Genomic DNA, 15710 nt, shown 5'->3' with positions numbered 1-15710 from the left:
AGCGTTTCCCTGTGGCGAAGCCCCCGGCAAGGCCGGGCTGGGGCGGGCAGAGCCCGGCGGGTTCAAACAGCCCCGGAGAGACGGCCGCAGGCGGGGACGAAGAAAGCTCGACACGGCTCGGGGAAAAGGGGCGCCTCGAGGTCTTTAGTGCAGACTCCTCCGCGCAGGCAGAGACCCGCCAAAACTCACTGCAAACGCCTGCCGCGGAGTTACCCTGCTCCCTTGTCCCGGGGTAAAAGCAGTGTTGGGGAAGGGGGACAGGCTGGGTCCGGAGCAGGCTGCAAAGTGAGGGCGGGGGGATGCCCTGGCCTGGGGATGGGGGCTGCGCTGCAGAGGCCGCCCGCGCTGCCAGAGAAAGTCCTTCCGGGCGACTCCTCCTCTAGTTGCCCTTGGGAGCATTTTTATTCCGGATCTCGGCAAGTTTTCCGGCCAGGAAACCCCACCTGAAGGTGCCTTCCTCCGGCTCGCGCAGGTCGCTGCCCGGGCTGGTGTAGGAGCCGCCGTCGCCCGCGGGGTCTCCGGGCTCCCCGGGGCTCTCGCCCGGCTCTGGCTCCGGCTCGTCCGACGCCGAAGCCCGCTGCCACTTGGTAGCGAAGAGGTCCCAGAAGCTGGGCGCCTTGGCGGGGGGCAGCTCGGCCGGCGAGGCGGCCAGCGGGCTGGGGAGACAGCGAGGGGGCCGTCGGCGCTCGGGGGCCGGGATCCCGGGGCCGGAGAAGGGCGCTGGGATCCGACTGCCTCCGTCCGCCGGGGGACGGCGGCGGGGACCCCTCTCCTCCCCCTCTCCGTCGCCCTGCTCCAACCCCTTGGTCTTTGGCAGGGGACGGAGCCCACGGGCGACGGGATGGACGCGCAAATCGAGCGATACGGAGCAGCGGGACACGCTGGAGCGTCCCACTGGGACATGGGACCGCGCGGGGCCCCGGAGGAGAGCCGGGACATGGCCCCGGCTGGGGGGGACTGAGCCCAGGGGTCCCCCGGGGCGCCGCGCGGGATCCGACTTACTGGTCGGCGCAGGGCTCCGGGCTGAGCAGCTGGTGTTCGTCCTCGCGGCTGAAGAGGGACGAGAGCGTGCGCCAGCCCTTGGCTCCCACCCCCTGCACCTGCGGACGAGGCACGGCGCCACTCACCCGGCCCGGCAGCCCCTCGCTGCGGCCTCGGGGCGCCCCAACCCCGCGTCCCAGCCCTTGGGGCACCCTGGGGCACCTGGCCTCACCTTGCGCGCCAGCTGGGACACGGGGCTGGATGCCTCCTCCGTCAGCACCGGCGCCTCCGCCGTCTCCATCAGCTCGGGGGGCTCTGCCTGCAACGCAGCCCAAAGTGAGGGATTGGGGGGACGGGGACGGGGACGGGGGGTTGACCCCGCTTTGGGGTCCCCATGGCGCCGGCCCCACCTCCTCGTCCGCCCGCTCGCCGCCCAGTGTCTGCAGCACTTTGGACTTGTAGAGCCTCCAGAAGGCCTGAGTCATGGTGATGGGCTCAGGCGCCGGCCGCTCGCCCAGGTGCCGGGGAGCCCCGCGTGCCTGTCACCGGGGCCGGGCTGCCACCCCGGCGGGGCTGGCGTGGGGGGCGGTGGGGGCACGGCCCCCCCCCCCCCACACACACACACCGCCCCGGGGATCCGGTGTCTTCATTAAAATTGCAGGAGCCGCCTCAGCTGCACAAAGAGGAACCCGAGCCGGGCCGGGTGCTGGGGAGGGGGCAGAGCGGGGGCGGCTGCTCCGGCCACCCCCAAACCTGCCGTCCCGGCCCCTGGCCCTCCCTGCGCCCCGGGGCCCCTCACCCCGCGGGGTCCCCCGTCTCCCCGGGCCAGTCCCCGGCCCCGCAGCGTTGAGAGCTGGCACGGGGGACCCGCCGCGGCCCCCTCCCCGCCGCGCCGCGGCTCCCCATGTATTATTGATCCCCCGGGGCGGGCGGTAAGGCGATCGCTGGGGGCCGGCGGGCGGACGCGGCCCCTGTGCCCGGGGCTCCGCGGGGGCACCCGATAAGCACCGCGGTGGCTGTGGGACGCCTCGGCCCCGGCTCCGGCAGGGCCCGGCCTGCTGAGCCCGCCCCAGCTCGTCGCAGCAGTGGTTGGAGCAGCGCCGGCCCCGGGGTCACCCCTCGCCTCGAGGCCGGGCCCCGGGGGCAGCGGGGGGGTGACAGCGGGGCCTGTCCCACCCCCATGGCCCCAGACCGTCCCCAGGGCGGTGCCGCACTTCGAGGAGGCCACGATGCCCCGGTGCGGGGCCAAAGCCTGGGGGGAGCCACGGGGTTTTGGGGGGACACGGCCCTCCCGGGGGTCGGCCATGCTGCAGGGCGCAAGCGCCGGGCCCGGGGGGACGAGGGGGGCCGGGCAGGGCCGGGGTTTGGGGCCCGGCGGCCCCGGCGCGGCAGCCACGTGGGAACGCGACGGGCCGCGGGGCGCCGAATCCCGCGTGGGGCTGGGGCGGGGCGGGGCCTGCGGGCGGGGGCGGGGCCTGACGCCTAGGGGCGGGGCCTGACACCTCCCTCCCTCCCCGCCGTGCGGCGCGGTTCGCTGACGTCATCATCGGGCGCCGCCGCCGCCGCCATGTCGCCGCGGAGCAGCCGCCGCACCGGCGCGCACCGCGCCCGCTCCCTGGGCCGCCAGGGCAAGGCGAAGCGGCGCCGCCGGGACCTGGACGAGATCCACGCGGACCTGCGGCCCGACGTCGCCGCCAGGCTGCTGCGGCAGGAGCCCGACCCCGACCTGCCGGGCTGCGCGCAGTTCTACTGCCTGCACTGCGCGTGCGTCACCGGGCGGGGGGGGATAACGGCCGAAACGGCGGGGGGGGGGGAGGGGGGCTGCTCTAGCCCGTGGGTAGTTTGTCCCAGGAGAGGATGGAGGTTGCCCAACCCAGGGCAGGCTGGTAGGGGGGGAGTGTTCTGGCCCCATGGCGGGGGGGGGGTCCCAGGGTGCCCTGGCTGCTGGGCCTGGGCAGGGGGAGCGGGTCCCTCACACGAGAGATCCTCGGAGGTGCCTGGGCTCGCCTGTTGCTCCCTGTCCCCAGCCCGGCTCCTGCCTTGGGGTCCTCTGACCTTCAGTCTCTCCCTACAGGCGCTACTTTGTGGATCTGACCAGCATGAAGGAGCACTTCAGGTCCAAGGTGCACAAGAAAAGGTAAGGGGGGCCCCTGCCGTGCTGTGAGCTGCCCGTGCGGGTCTTCATTCCACCCCTGGAGCTGGGGCTGCAGCCCCAGGGCTCTGTGCGTCCCCAGCTTTGCCAGGGTGAGGCTGGTGGTGTCAGTTCTGGGCCAGTCAGTGGGGGGGGGTTGGCTTGTTTTAAGGAGGTTCAGTTGAAGATCAGAACTGGCAGAGGTAGTTTCAACAGTCATTTCTGCCTTCTTTTCAGGTTGAAGCAGCTGAGTGAGGAGCCGTACACCCAGGAGGAGGCAGAGAGAGCAGCTGGAATGGGATCCTACATCCCTCCAAAGAAGGTAGAAGTACAGACCCAACCGATCGATGAGGAAATCGAGATGGAGGCATCCAGCTGAGTGCAGTGGACTAAAGGGCCAGGGCTGCCCTATTTGCAGGTGCCTTTGTTACAGTGCTGCAAAAAGGGTATCCTTTTACTGAGCCCTGTGAGGAAAACGAGCTCTATTCCAGCCTCCTAGCAACCAAACCGAACAGTTTTCCTGGCAGCTTTCCTCGCTGAAGCGCTAATGAGGAGAAGGCAGCCAGAGAGACCTTGGATGTCCTCGCTGGGGAGGACACTTGTGTACTGTGTGCCTGACAGCAGGCTGTGCATTCTCCTTCCTGGGGAAGGGACAAGCAGCTTCTTGGTGTAAATGTTAGCTCAACTGTGCACTCATCTCTTTGGTTTTAGAGCAGTTTTTAGATACTTCTCCTTGGGTTAGAGGTTGACACCTGTAAGTCACCCATTAAAGTGTGTTAATCAACAGGCTGGCAGTGTTGAATGCAGTTCTTTGCTAGTGTGATCCAGGCTCTGGCTTGGGGCAGCGCTGAGGAAGCGAGGGCAGCCGCCCTTCTGGATTGAGGGTAATCTCTTGGTCTTAAGCTTTTCCTGAACACTTAAAGTGAAATATCCCCGAGTGTCTACCAGTTTGTAGCAATGGCCTCATCACAGGTCTCCTGCCCTGACAGGAAGGTAAAGCTCCCTCTGCTTTGCCCCCGGCGAGGGGGATCCCAGCGCGCTGGTAGCAGATGCAGCACACGAGCTGCTTTTGGGGGAGACTGCGTGCTTGAACAAACTGCTCTCCAAGCCCTTGGGTCTATCGCAAGCAGCTCTTTGCGCTTCTGACCCTGCCTGGTTTGGGCTTACGGGGTGGGTCCTGATCCCTTGTGGGCTTTGAGCGGGGAGAGCTGATGCGTTCCCAGCGGGGACTCTTTCAGGCTTCCGCCTGCGAAAACGCAGTGCCTGGCGCCAGAGAGCAGTGGTGTGGGGCCGTGCGTACAGTGCGATCCAGTGCCCACCCCGTATCCCCCAGCCTGCCGCTACTCCCTTCCTGCGCAGGGCTCCCCTGTCCCTGCTAGGGCAGCCCCTCCCTGCTCGGCCTCCCTCTGTTGTGCGGCGCCAGCCTGCCGTGTTGCAACGCCACCGACTGCCGTAAATTCCTGCAGAACAGGTTTAACTGATACAACCGTGGCACTAAGACAACAGGTGAAAGGTTTGTCCCTCCTGCCGAGCCACAGGACGGAGCGCTCAGCTGCGGCAGCAGAAAGGCAGCGAGACAATGCGGCTTTGCTCAGAAGGGAAAGATTTATTCGCGTGCAGACTGACCGCGTTTCTTCCCCCCGGGGTTATCCAGGCAATTAAACCTAGCTCTCTTGTTGGTGTCTAACCCTCTCTGCTAGGGGCAGCTTCTTTCCACGCTGCAGCTCGCTGCGTGGGGTTTGGTGTGCAAGGCGGAGGGGTGGGAAGCTGGTGGTCTCCCATCCTGGTGGGACCTATCTGTCCCTGGGGAGACTGGAAATCCTCCCCCTGCTCCTGCTCTTTATCTCGAGGCCCGTGCAGCGATTCTCAGACGGGAGCCAACCCTGTGTCCCCATTTCCGCCCCCAGCCTCTTGTTCGGAGGCTGATCTTGGTCCCAGCCCTCCCCGCTCTGTTGTTATCTAACAGCGCTTTGCGCTGACCTCCTTTCTGCTGGCCTGGCGTGGGGCTGCTGGCTGAGCCGCCGGGAGGGAGGAGCGGCTGCTCATTGGAGCCGGGCCGGCTGCGGATGCAGCGCGTTCCCCTGCGCCGCCACGCCGGTTCGGGGAGGGACCTGCGTGCGGCTACCAGCGAGGTGCAAGGAGCCGCCTGGGCCCTCTCCTGGGAGCGGGGTGGGGGGAGATGGAGGTGACCGCTGCGCCCAGCCCTCCTTTCCGTGCGTCTCTGCTCACTGAGGCTCGGTTGTCTCGTGGTGGCTGGATCCTGGCTTCGCACCAGCCGCTCAGTTTAGGGCTCAACTCTCCATCTCCTGGCAGCTCTAGGGCTCAGAAGTGACCCTGGTTGCCAGCTCGCAGCATCGGTTTGTCTTGTTGGGGGATTGGAGTTGGAATTGAGTTGACTTTTCCATCCTTTGTCCCAGCTCCCAAAAGGGGGACAGATGTGTCCCCTCAGCTCCGGGGCAACAAAAGGCCAAGGCGTGGAGGGGAAGGGCAGGACGCAGCACGGATGAGCCAGGAAGGAGCCATGAGGCAAGAGCGAGTCAGGAGACGCATCCGGCAGCTCCGCTCAGCCAGGGTTTGGCGAGCAGAGCGGGTCTGGCAGCTCCCGTGCCACCGCCTTGGGGCTCGGCTGGAGAGAGCAGGGTGGGATGCGGTGTCGCTGGAGCCGCGGACCGTCCCTGGGCCAGGCAGCACTGCCAGCCCCGGCCGGCCCCGGCCTCACGGCTCCAGGGAGGCTTTGGCGGGGCCGACCATGCGCCGGGCGCTGTAGTAGGAGAGGCTCAGCCCCGCGGCGGCCAGCAGCAAGGCCAGGTGATTCACCAGCCGATCCCCGGGCTCCGCCGCTCGCCCCCCTGCCAGCTGCATCTGCGGGAGGAGAGGAGAGCACTGCGAGACCCAGAGCCGCGCTGCTGCCCGAAACCGCCCCGGGGATGGAAATCAGGGGGCCTGGGGGGTGCGCTGGGCGAGCCTGGGGGCCGCGCGAAGGGCCACGTCTCCGGGCCCCGAAAGTCCTGGCAGTGCTCGGAAGAAGCATCGAGGGCTTTGCCTTCGGTGCTGGCACCCAGCGCTGCCCCTCGCAGCCAGTCTAGGGCCGGCATCGCTCCTGGCAGCCGGCAGGGCTCGCGGGTGCCGAGGGGTCCCCACAAATGCAGCCCCCCTCGGCTCGACCCTTACCTGGAGCAGCCGAAAATACCCCGGGGTTAAGCGTCTCGGGCGGATGATCATGGCGCTGCGGGAAGGGCGACGGGCAGCTGCGGGAGGAAGAGGAGAGACGCGAGGCAGGAGGAAAGGCCTGCGGCTGGCACAGCTGTGCGCGGAGATCAGCGGGATCGGGGGCCCCCTGGCTCCATCATCCAGGAATGGGGCTGCACCGCGTGGGATCCCCCCCGAGCCCCTTCCCCAGGCGAACCATGGGGCCCGGCCCTCACCCGCGCCCCAGCTCCGAAATCGCGGCGTGGCCGCCCGGCAGCAGCTGTCAGCAGCGATCAGCGCGCGCTGCTCCCCCAAGCGCACGGGCGGGCAAGGGGGGGGACGGCCCCGCCGAGGCGGCTGCTGGGAGAGCCGAGCTCCCGTGCGAGCCAGGGGGAGGTCTGGGGCTCGGCGGAGCCCGGCTGGGCACGGGGTGGCCTCTCCGCAGGGCCGCGTGCGTGCGCTGCCCTGTGCCTCAGTTTCCCCACCGGCAAAGGAAGGGGGGAAAGCCTGACCCCCGGGAGCCGGCTGCCTGCTCGGGGGGAAACCGAGGCACGGCGGGCCGGGGGGCGCATTCCCGCAGCTGCCCGTCTCCCGCCCGGCGGCTCGGGCCCGGTGCGGAGGGGAAATAAGTCAGTGGGGCGGCAGGGGAGGAGAGCGGCCCTGGGAACGGGGAAACCGAGGCAGCACGCCCGCCCGTCCCGCCTGAGTCACCGGCACCGGGTGACGAAGCGCTGGCGCCCGGCCCCGTGGCGGGGGAAACTGAGGCACGGGGGGGGGGGGCCCTCGCCTCGGGGGGGTCTCGGTGGGCTGCAACGGGGACGGCGTTGGGCTGGGCTCTGCCCGCTGTGCAGGGTGAGCAGAGCCGGGTGTGTGCGTGTGGGGGGGGTACTGGGTGGTACTGGGCGCCACTGGGAGGCAGCGGGGCGGCACCGGGGGCGGGCTCTGCGGCGGAGCGGCGGCCCGGCGCGCCAATCGGGGAGGCCTCACCTGGCGCAGGTGAGCCGGCTGCCGCCTGGGCCCCGCCGCTGTTCCGGGCCGCGGCGGCGATGGAGCCCGTCGGCGCCTGGAGCCCCGCGCAGGCGGCCGCCTGGCTCCGAGGTGAGCGGCCCCCGGCCGGGCCACCCCCGGGTGCCGGCGGGTGACACCGGCAGGGACCCCGGGGGGGGCATGGGGTGGGGGTTGGGGTGGGGGTCAGAGCCGCCCCTCTCGCCCCGGGACGGCGTGAGGTGCCGCTTCCCATCCTCGGAGCGGGGCTGGGGGGGGGGGGGTTCAACCGCACAGTCATTCCCCCCCCCCCCCCCCCCCCCGAATCCAGCCTGCGAGGCCGGCCGGGGCTGGGGCCGGCCCCAGCGGGCTGAGACCTGGCAGACTCATTCCGTGGCAAGGCGGCGCCCGGCATCCGGCTGCGCCCCGGGTGTGTGTGTGTGTGGGGGGGGGGGATTGACGAGGGCGGCGCGTCTCGGGCAGGGCTGGACGCGGCGGTGCAGGGCTACCCCTTCGAGGCCTGGGGGCTGCCCGGGGCGGCGGTGCTGCGGCTGTCGGCGGGCGCGCTGGAGGCGCTGGGCGTGCGGCGCGTGGGGCACCAGGAGCTGCTGCTGGAGGCCGTGGAGCAGCTGCGAGCGCTGGTGAGTGCCGCCGTCCCCCTCTCCCACCCCGGGGCGTCCCCGCTTGCCGGGGCCGGATGCAGGGAGCATCGTCCGGCGTCACCCGGCGCCTCTTTCCCGCGCCAGGACGAGGAGCTGGCGAGCACCAGCCTGCGGACGCTGACGGAGAAGCTGCGGGAGCTGGCGTGCCGGGCTCAAGCCCTGGCGCTGGGCGAGCGGAGCGCCGGGGCCGCGCCGCAGCCGCCCTCCCTCGACCTGCTGGCCTGCGTCGTGGACCTCGTCGGGGCCGCCAAGGGGCTCTTCTCCTGGCTCAACAGGTCGGGGCCGGGAGGGCGGGCGGCCCTCGGTGCCGGCGCCCGGGGTGCCCACGGGCACGGGGTGCCCTCCGCCTGCTCCTGATCCGCCTGCCCGTCTCCCTCCCGCGCCCTCCAGGTACCTCTTCTCCACCCTGAACGACTACTCGGCCAGCCGCGACATCGTCTTCCTCTGCGCGGAGCTGGTGGAGGCGCTGCAGGAGGTGAGCGCCGCGGGCGGCCGCGCTGCCCCGAGGCCCCGGGGATGGGCACGGCACCGGGCGGGAGCTGGGCTCTCCCCATCCCGAAGCCTCTGCGTGCTGGAGGCAGGCGTGCAAGAGCCGCAGCGCCTGGGGCCATGGGGGACACGGCACGGGGGGGTCGTGGGGCCTGTTATCCCCAGGGAGCGCGGTTTTCCCGTGGGGACCCCAGCTGGGATGGCCCAGGCTGCGCCAGGAAAGTGGCTCCAGCGGGCTCCCATGAGGAGGAGGAGGAGGTGGCACGGCGATCCCCAAACCCACCAGTGTTGGAGCGGGGTCCAGCCACCCGTAGGCACCCCAGGCTGGTCCCTTGGGTGCCATCCGGAGCCAGCGCTGCCCGCGGCGGCCCTCGCGCTCAGCACCGCACCTTGCTCTCCTCCTAGGACTGCCCGGCAGCCGAGAGGGACGGCCGGATCCCGTCGATCGTAAGCGCAGGCGGCGGGCGGCGGCGGGGCTGCCGGCGCCTTGGTCCCCCCCGCTCAGCCCCCCTCTGTCGCCCCCAGTGCCAGCACATCGTGGGCATCTGCGAGAGCATCGTGGGCTGCAGCCCCGGGGCGCTGCTGGACCGCACGGCCGTGCTGCAGCGCGTGGGGCTGGCGCCGGCTCTGCCCGCCGCCGCGCTGGTGAGTGTCCCGGCGCCCCCGGCCCCCGGCTGCCCCCGGCGCCCCGTTCACACCTCCCTTCCCCGTCCCCCTCCGCAGGACCTGGACATCACGTCCACCAGCTCCGGCCTGCACTTCATATCCGGGACCGCCTCGGAGGTGAGTTGGGGGCTGTCTATCACCTCCCCCCCTCCCCGGGCCACCCCGTCCCCCTGCAATGCGGAGTGGGAATGCAATGGGGAATATCGCCTGTCCTGGCTGTGACCTGGCGGGCCGGATCCTGCGCGCCTCTTAGAGTCCCAATCCGGCCCCCTGACCCAGAACAGGCCGGGCAGCTGCGTGCAGCTGAGCCCGTGCAACTCATCTCATGAGTGAGCACGAGCCGGGCTGCAGCGGGAGCCCCGCTCCGCGATTCCTCCAGCCCCTGGGCTCGCTCCTGCCGGCCGCCCGGCACGGCCCAAAAGGTCAGGCCTGCCGGTTAATGTTTAACCCCCGCTTTGCAAAGCCCCGCTGATTTACCCCAGCCGTAGCTCGGCCGGCGGCGCGAGCGCCTCGGGCGCTTCCCAGGGGGCAGCCGCCGCGGCGCCCGCTCCCGCCGCCTCCCCTCTGCCCCCAGGCGCTGGCCGTGCACGGCCCCCCCATCCTGCCCGGAGACGAGATCGTGCAGGTCAACGAGCAGGTCGTGGTGAGTCCGGCGGCTTCGGGGGGCCGGCAGCATCGTGCAGAGCCGCCGCTGGGATTCGGGGGCGCCGACCTCTCCCTGGCTGCCGGAGGGGGCTGATTTCTGGGCAGGGAAATTTTGCCCGGGGAGCCCCTGCATCGCCGGGTTTCCTGGGAAGCATCGCTCCTGCCTCGTGCCGTCCCCCTCCCGGAGCGGCTGCTTTGCAGGATGCAGGGATGCGTCCGCGGAGTAGCTGCACGGCGGGAGCCTGGGCGGGGGCCGGGGGCTCCCCGGCGCGGGGCCGGGGCTGAGCGCCGGTGGCCGGTGCCGTTTGCAGGTGGGCTGGACGCCCGCCAACCTGGCAAAGAAGCTGCTGGAGAAGCCGAGCGGGGCCACGCTGGTGCTGAAGAAGATCCCCCTGAGCCTCGCCGGCTCCCCCCGGGCTGCCCGGCAGCCGGTGAGCGATCCCAGTGCCCCCAGGACAGCCCCGGCGCTGGGAGGCGGGCAGGGGTGCTCCGAGCTGGGCAGCTCCCACCTAAAAGCGCCGGTGGGGGGGGGGGTGTCCCCGAGCGGGATGTGCTGGCGGGACGCAGGCTGGGACTGACGCGCCGTCCCGCAGGGAGCCTGCTCGGATGCTGCGGATCCCGCCGGCGCCACGAGCAGCGAGCGCCCCGGCAGCCCCACGTCGCTGAGCTCCAGGTGAGCCCCGCAACGCCCCGGAGTGCCGCGCTCGCCGCTGGGAAACCCCAGCCTTGCAAAGCCCGCGGGTGTTTGGGAGCATCCGCTGCCCCTTCCCAGCTCTGCCTGGGTGGAAAACCCGGGCTGGGAGCGATGCAGCGGAGAGTAAGATTTGTGCAAGCATCCCGGGAAGCTGCCAAGAGTCTTAAGGAGGAAAAAAAAAAAAAGACTCTGTTTGTAATTAAGTCCCTTGGTAACATTTTAATGGGGGTTGCAGCTATATTTAGAAATGACCCTTCTCCACTCCCGGAATGGAAAGGCTTTCGCAGAGCCGTCGCCTGCCGCTGGCACTTCCATCCGAGGCAAACGCTCCGAGCCCGGGCTGGAGGCGCTGGACTGTGCCTTGATTTCCTCACTGGGGCAAAAAAGCAGAGGGGCTGGTTTAGCCGGTGCCTCGTCGCTCCTCCGCGCCGCCGCTCTCCCTCCTCCCCTGCTTTTCCGGGGAGGGAGAAACGCCTGTGCCCGAGCAACCTGTGAGCCAGGCCAGCAGCGCGTGACCCAGCGTCGGCACCTCCGCGGCTCCCGCGGCCGCAGGACCGGCCCCGACAGGAGGGGATTTTTACCCCGAGGGATCTCTGTTCCCCGCAGCGCGGCTGCCGACTGGGAATCGGGGCCCGACTCGGCACCGGACCCTGCCACCGACGAGGAGGACGAGCGAGACTCCAGCCTGCCCGGCGAGGACGTTGGGGACCTCCTGCAGGGACTGCTCGGAGACGGTAGGGAGCGGTGGGAGGGCATCCAGAGAAAAAGCAGTTTCTCCGTCCGGGATACGGATCTGTCCCGCGGAGCAGAGATACGGCAGCTCGGCCACAGCTGGGCCGGGGGAGGCTGGAGCGCTCCGGGCTCGCTCTCCGCAGGTGCCTTGGAGGACGCAGTGCCGGGGAGCAGCACGCCGCCACGCAGCCCGCACTCGCCGGGCGCCCTCGCTGCCGCCAGCCCCGCGGAGCTGGGCCCTCCGGCGGCTCCCGGGAGTGGGGCTGGCAGCCAGGGCGCCGAGCCTGGCCAGCTCCCCGGTGAGGTGAGACCTGGGGGTTTCCAGCAAGGCTGGGGGTGGGAACAGGACGGGCATCGTGTCCGGCCCGAGCCGAGAGGCAAAACCCTCGTCGCGGGGGCTCGTTAAGCCGCTGAGCTCGGTGCCGCAGGGTTTGCAGAGCGGCCAGGCGAGGGGGGACCCACGGGGCGGCGGGCGCAGCTCGGGGCGGGGGGCTCGGCTGCGCACGGGGCTGCCCCAACGCTGCGCTGCCCCGCGCCTGCCCCATCGCCTCTGACCGCTCGCCTCCGTCTCCCCGCCCAGGGCAGCCCCGAGACGTGCCGCAGGCCTAAAGGTGAGCTCCTCAAATCCCCCCAAACGCCGCGTGGCCCCGGAGCGGAGCAGAAGACTCCCCTGGGGCTCCGGGGCAGCTGCCACCCATTCCTGGAAAGGTGTCACCACTGCCCCTGCCTCCCACAGGAGTGGCGACCAGGCTGAGCCGCCGGCGGGTCTCGTGCCGGGACCTGGGCCGGGTGGACTGCGATGGCTGGCTCCTGAAGAAGAAGGACCACGTGGGCTTCATGGCCCAGAAGTGGAAGCGCTGCTGGTTTGTGCTGAAAGGCCACACGCTCTACTGGTACAACCACCCCAACGTGAGTGGAGCTCGCCGGGCGTCCTCGCGCCCGGGGCCGGACCCCGGGTGGCTGGGAGACACGCGTGGGGCCAGCCAGGCTCTGCAAGCTGGAGAGCAGTGGATGGTGGTGGATCTCACTGTGTTTGCCCCGCAGGATGAGAAGGCCGCGGGTCTCATCAACGTGGCCACCTACGATCTGGAGAGCACGCGGGAGCAGAAGAAGAAATAGTGAGTGGGTGTCGGGGCCATCGTCTCGGCCGTCTTGCCACAGACCTTCCCGTGGGCGGGATGCTCTCCGAAGCGTACCCTGCCAGGTGCCACCTGACCGTCCCAGCACAGCACTGGAAGGGTCGCGGCTGCGCCGGTAGGACTGGCCGTGTTGTGGTGCAAGACGTGCATTGCGTTCCTGGCGTTCTCTGAGATGTGGCCAAGGGCAGGCTGTATCCAGAGCATCTCCGACGTCAGGGAAAACGGCAGCCCAAACCTGCAGGCTGGATTGGGAGGGGGAAGGCCGCTGGCATGGGGAGGCTGGAAGGGGGCTTAGGGCTGCCTGTGGTCGTGGGTGACCCCGGAGAAGCAGCAGCGAACACAGCTGCCCCCTCGCCCTTCTTCCAGTGTTTTCCAGCTCTCCCATGAGACGTACAAGCCCTTCATCTTCGCTGCAGAAACGCTGGCTGATTTGAGCATGTGAGTAACGCCCGTGCCGGTCCTGCCACAGACGCAGTCCCACGGCTGGCAGCGGCTCGGGCCGTGGGTGGAGCGTGCTGGCCGTGACCGTCCGTCTGTCTTTTCCTCAGGTGGGTTAGTCACCTGATAACAGCCAAAACGAAGTACACGCTGGCCCACCAGTCGGTCCCGCACAGGGAGGAAGGTAAGCGCAGCCTTTCCCAGGACAGGCCGTGGGGTGGGAGAAGGGGTCGGTTCCCCCCGGAGAGGTGGGGAGCCGTGGGGCTGGGGGGCCCAGGGGGTCACGCGGCAGCGATGCCTCGCGGTTGGGTTCCTGCGTGGAGGCACTAGGAGCTTTGCCCATGACCTGGGAGAAAAGCGTGGGAACTGCCTCTCCCGGCAAGGAGAGGTTGAGGGGAGGGATGGGGCGGCGATGCTTATCCTGGGAGGGCTGGAGGGGCAGCCTGGCCTCTGCCCCGCTGCGGGGACCAGGCCGGGGTTTCCTGCTCCCCTCCAGTCCCACCGTCCTCCCTCGTTGCCTCCAGACTGCTACAGCGAGACGGAAGCTGAGGACCCGGATGACGACTCTCCCAAGCATGGCTGCGACTCCGTAAGTGGCCTTGTGGGAAAGGGGACATCCTGGGGAGGGGACAGCCTCGTCTCACCTCCTGCCCCGTCTCTCCTCCAGCCAAAGAGGAAGCTGCAAGGTGCCCCGGAGAAAGCCCAGCTCTTCCCGGCCAGCGGCGAACCCAGCAGTGCAGCCAGCAGCCCCCAGGGCAGCCCCCGGCCCCGCTCACCCATGGGTAGGTGCTGGGGGTGCTTGGGGTGATCCATGCCCTGTGCTGGATGGGGCCCCATCCCCATTAACCAAACTCATGGCCATCCTTTTGTGTGTGTGTGTGGTGGTGGGAGAGGTTGATTCAAGACCTTGCAAGCCTGTTGGGACATATGTCAGGGCGTCTTCACCCTCGTTTTGATCTATGGCCCAGTCTCCTCTTTGGGTTTGGGATGCTCGTGGGACAAGGTTGTATGCAGGGCAACTCTGCGGGTGTTCAGGGCTGTCCCCATGCTGTGGTGCCCCCCTCTCGCCGCCTAGACTCCTCCGGGGAGGACCTCGAGAGCCTGATGCAGTGCCTGAAGCAGGGCGGGGTGTCCCTCATCGGGAGGCAGCGGTTCCTGACGGAGGAGCAGTACCGCAAATCCTTCATCAAGCGCAACAAGAACCCCCTCATCAACGAGAAGGTGCACCTGGTGCGGGCCCTGCAGAGCACGCTCAAGGTGGGAGCCCCCGGTCCTCCCCAGCCCCTGCCCTGGACCACGCTCGGTGTCCCCAAAAAGCTCCTTTCCTCTCTGCAGGCAAAGCTCACGGAGCTGCAGGTCCTGGAGCAGCTGCTCAGCGATGTCGCGCTCACCTCGGAGAAGTTCACGAGCTGGAAGGAAGAGCACCAGGACCTGTACCAGGAGCTGCGGGAGTGGTGGGTGCGTCAGCAGGACCAGGACCTTGATGTGGGGCTCAGCGCCGAGCCCAGCCCAATGCAAGAAGCGGCCGAACCATGACACCCCACCAAGAGCCGCTGGTCCTTCCCTGCTGGACCTCTCCAGCACACATCTATCCCATTAGAAAACACGGTGCTGCAGGAGCAAAGAGGATGCTCTTCCCATCCCAGCTGGTCCCACCGCATGGGGTGGGTGCATGGCGGGGGATTTACATCATTTTTGAAGGCAGAGACCTGAGCATGGACTTCTTGTATGAGAAGTGGCTTCTGCTACCTCTCCACTCATTGAAACAGGACATTGCTGTGACAGCACAGAGTCTTGCTTTCTTCAAGGATGCTTTGCCTTGGCTCCACATTGGCAACGAGGGCCTTTTCCTGGAGGAACGTGGCCCTCGTGCCCCCGACTTGCGTGCCAGCATGGTGCCTGCAGCTGGCCAGGCCTGGGTCCCTTCTGCTGTAAATAAAACTGCTTTGACGAGGGCCGATTGTGTCTTGTTCTCTATGAAACGTCCCTGTAGTGACAGCTAGCCCCTACCGGTGCCATGCGCCACCTTCCTCCTCTGCCCTCCTGGCCCTGTGGCATCCTTCCATCCTCCACGTCCCGCTCTGCTCGCCCACGGGGTGCCCAGGCGGAAGGGGTCGGCCGGCGGGGTCTGTGGGCCGGCCAGTTCCTCCAGCACCCGGTGAGACGCGTAGGAGGTGGCGCCCTGGTGCAGGGCGGCCGCCGCCAGGCCAGGCCAGGCCAGGCCAGGGCGGTGGAGCCCACCAGAGCCCCCAGGAGCAGCGAGCTCACGGCGGCTGCCCGCAGGGGCCAGAGACGGGCCGGCTCCTCGGGCAGGGCGCGACAGGCCGCCCCGGGCTGGGCCGGCGCCTCCATGCAGCTCTCACAGAGGCCCTCGCTGAAGGCGATGTCGCGGGGGCAGCTCCTGCCACCGCGGGGTGGCCGTGGCCGCCAGCAGCAGCACCCAGCCCACGGGGGCCAGTGCCAGCCCCGACGCCAGTGCCAGGGTCCCCATTGCCGCCGCCGCCGCCTCTCTGAGCGAGGTGCAGGGAAGGCGACCCCACGGCGTGATGGCGGCCGGCCCTGTCCGCAGCCAGGCGTGACGAGGGGCTGCCAAGGGCCCCGGTGGGCTGAGGCGTGAGGGAGGGTGGCCGCCCTGGCACGGCAGGCAGGGGCAGGGGGAGCGTGTGGGGAACCGTGTGGGGCAACATGTGGGAAAACGTGTGAGGAACCGTGGGGGGCCGGGGCAGAGCTCCGCGACCTCCACCTTCCTCGGGTGGCGCCGAGGGCGATACTGCGCAGGCGCGCGGGGGGGGGGGGTGCAGCCAGGGAGGGGGCGCGGCCAATATCGCGGAGGGCGTGGTCGAAGGTAGTGGGGCGTGGCTTAGCAAGGGGGAACGCTGCCCGCGCCTCTCTTTCAGGCACGCTCCCTCCGTGCGCGCCCTACGGGTGGCGGCTGCGGACAGTTTTCCTCTCCCAGCAGC

At 69.4% G+C, this 15710-nt stretch overlaps 3 protein-coding genes across 6 annotated transcripts; 2 read left to right on the top strand and 1 right to left on the bottom strand.

Annotated features, from left to right (window-relative positions):
• Nucleotides 1-278: 278 nt before the first annotated feature.
• On the bottom strand, nucleotides 279-1466 carry C27H1orf232 (chromosome 27 C1orf232 homolog). Its single transcript, XM_067311576.1, has 4 exons — nucleotides 1392-1466; nucleotides 1214-1300; nucleotides 1003-1100; nucleotides 279-656 (listed from the first exon to the last, which is right to left on the bottom strand). The coding sequence occupies exons 1-4, from the start codon at nucleotides 1464-1466 to the stop codon at nucleotides 380-382; spliced, it is 537 nt and encodes a 178-aa protein (XP_067167677.1). The 3' UTR covers nucleotides 279-379.
• Nucleotides 1467-2533: 1067 nt separating this feature from the next.
• Nucleotides 2534-3898, top strand: ZNF593 (zinc finger protein 593). Its single transcript, XM_067311450.1, has 3 exons — nucleotides 2534-2745; nucleotides 3056-3118; nucleotides 3350-3898. The coding sequence occupies exons 1-3, from the start codon at nucleotides 2549-2551 to the stop codon at nucleotides 3489-3491; spliced, it is 402 nt and encodes a 133-aa protein (XP_067167551.1). The 5' UTR covers nucleotides 2534-2548; the 3' UTR covers nucleotides 3492-3898.
• Nucleotides 3899-7319: 3421 nt separating this feature from the next.
• Nucleotides 7320-14705, top strand: CNKSR1 (connector enhancer of kinase suppressor of Ras 1). 4 transcript variants are annotated; one of them, XM_067311527.1, is made up of 19 exons: nucleotides 7320-7399; nucleotides 7769-7926; nucleotides 8032-8222; nucleotides 8338-8422; nucleotides 8842-8883; nucleotides 8962-9081; nucleotides 9160-9219; nucleotides 9677-9745; nucleotides 10059-10178; nucleotides 10341-10420; nucleotides 11048-11477; nucleotides 11754-11784; nucleotides 11910-12082; nucleotides 12218-12291; nucleotides 12679-12750; nucleotides 12861-12934; nucleotides 13275-13339; nucleotides 13418-13532; nucleotides 13826-14705. In XM_067311527.1, the coding sequence occupies exons 1-19, from the start codon at nucleotides 7348-7350 to the stop codon at nucleotides 14284-14286; spliced, it is 2472 nt and encodes an 823-aa protein (XP_067167628.1). In that variant the 5' UTR covers nucleotides 7320-7347; the 3' UTR covers nucleotides 14287-14705. The 4 variants fall into 4 exon arrangements, with proteins under 4 accessions (XP_067167628.1, XP_067167629.1, XP_067167627.1 ...); XM_067311528.1 differs by having other exon boundaries at nucleotides 8962-9219; nucleotides 11048-11175; nucleotides 11317-11477; XM_067311526.1 differs by having other exon boundaries at nucleotides 8962-9219; nucleotides 13826-14007; nucleotides 14086-14705.
• Nucleotides 14706-15710: the final 1005 nt, after the last annotated feature.

This window comes from Apteryx mantelli, chromosome 27 (assembly GCF_036417845.1).
Source record: "Apteryx mantelli isolate bAptMan1 chromosome 27, bAptMan1.hap1, whole genome shotgun sequence".
In the NCBI taxonomy this organism is placed as follows: Eukaryota; Metazoa; Chordata; class Aves; order Apterygiformes; family Apterygidae; genus Apteryx; species Apteryx mantelli.
This window is presented reverse-complemented; position numbering and strand designations above follow the sequence as displayed.

Excerpts from the sequence above, each read along its gene's own strand:
- ZNF593 (XM_067311450.1), top strand. The coding sequence starts at position 2,549 with ATGTCGCCGCGGAGCAGCCGCCGCACCGGCGCGCACCGCGCCCGCTCC. Across the intron at positions 2,746-3,055 it reads TTCTACTGCCTGCACTGCGC|GCGCTACTTTGTGGATCTGA; the intron begins GTGCGTCACCGG and ends CTCTCCCTACAG. Across the intron at positions 3,119-3,349 it reads TCCAAGGTGCACAAGAAAAG|GTTGAAGCAGCTGAGTGAGG; the intron begins GTAAGGGGGGCC and ends CCTTCTTTTCAG.
- CNKSR1 (XM_067311525.1), top strand. The coding sequence starts at position 7,348 with ATGGAGCCCGTCGGCGCCTGGAGCCCCGCGCAGGCGGCCGCCTGGCTC. Across the intron at positions 11,478-11,753 it reads CTGGCCAGCTCCCCGGTGAG|GGCAGCCCCGAGACGTGCCG; the intron begins GTGAGACCTGGG and ends CTCCCCGCCCAG. Across the intron at positions 12,751-12,860 it reads ACGCTGGCTGATTTGAGCAT|GTGGGTTAGTCACCTGATAA; the intron begins GTGAGTAACGCC and ends TCTTTTCCTCAG.
- C27H1orf232 (XM_067311576.1), bottom strand. The coding sequence starts at position 1,466 with ATGACTCAGGCCTTCTGGAGGCTCTACAAGTCCAAAGTGCTGCAGACA. Across the intron at positions 1,301-1,391 it reads GCGAGCGGGCGGACGAGGAG|GCAGAGCCCCCCGAGCTGAT; the intron begins GTGGGGCCGGCG and ends GCTGCGTTGCAG. Across the intron at positions 657-1,002 it reads CCGGAGCCCTGCGCCGACCA|CCCGCTGGCCGCCTCGCCGG; the intron begins GTAAGTCGGATC and ends CTGTCTCCCCAG.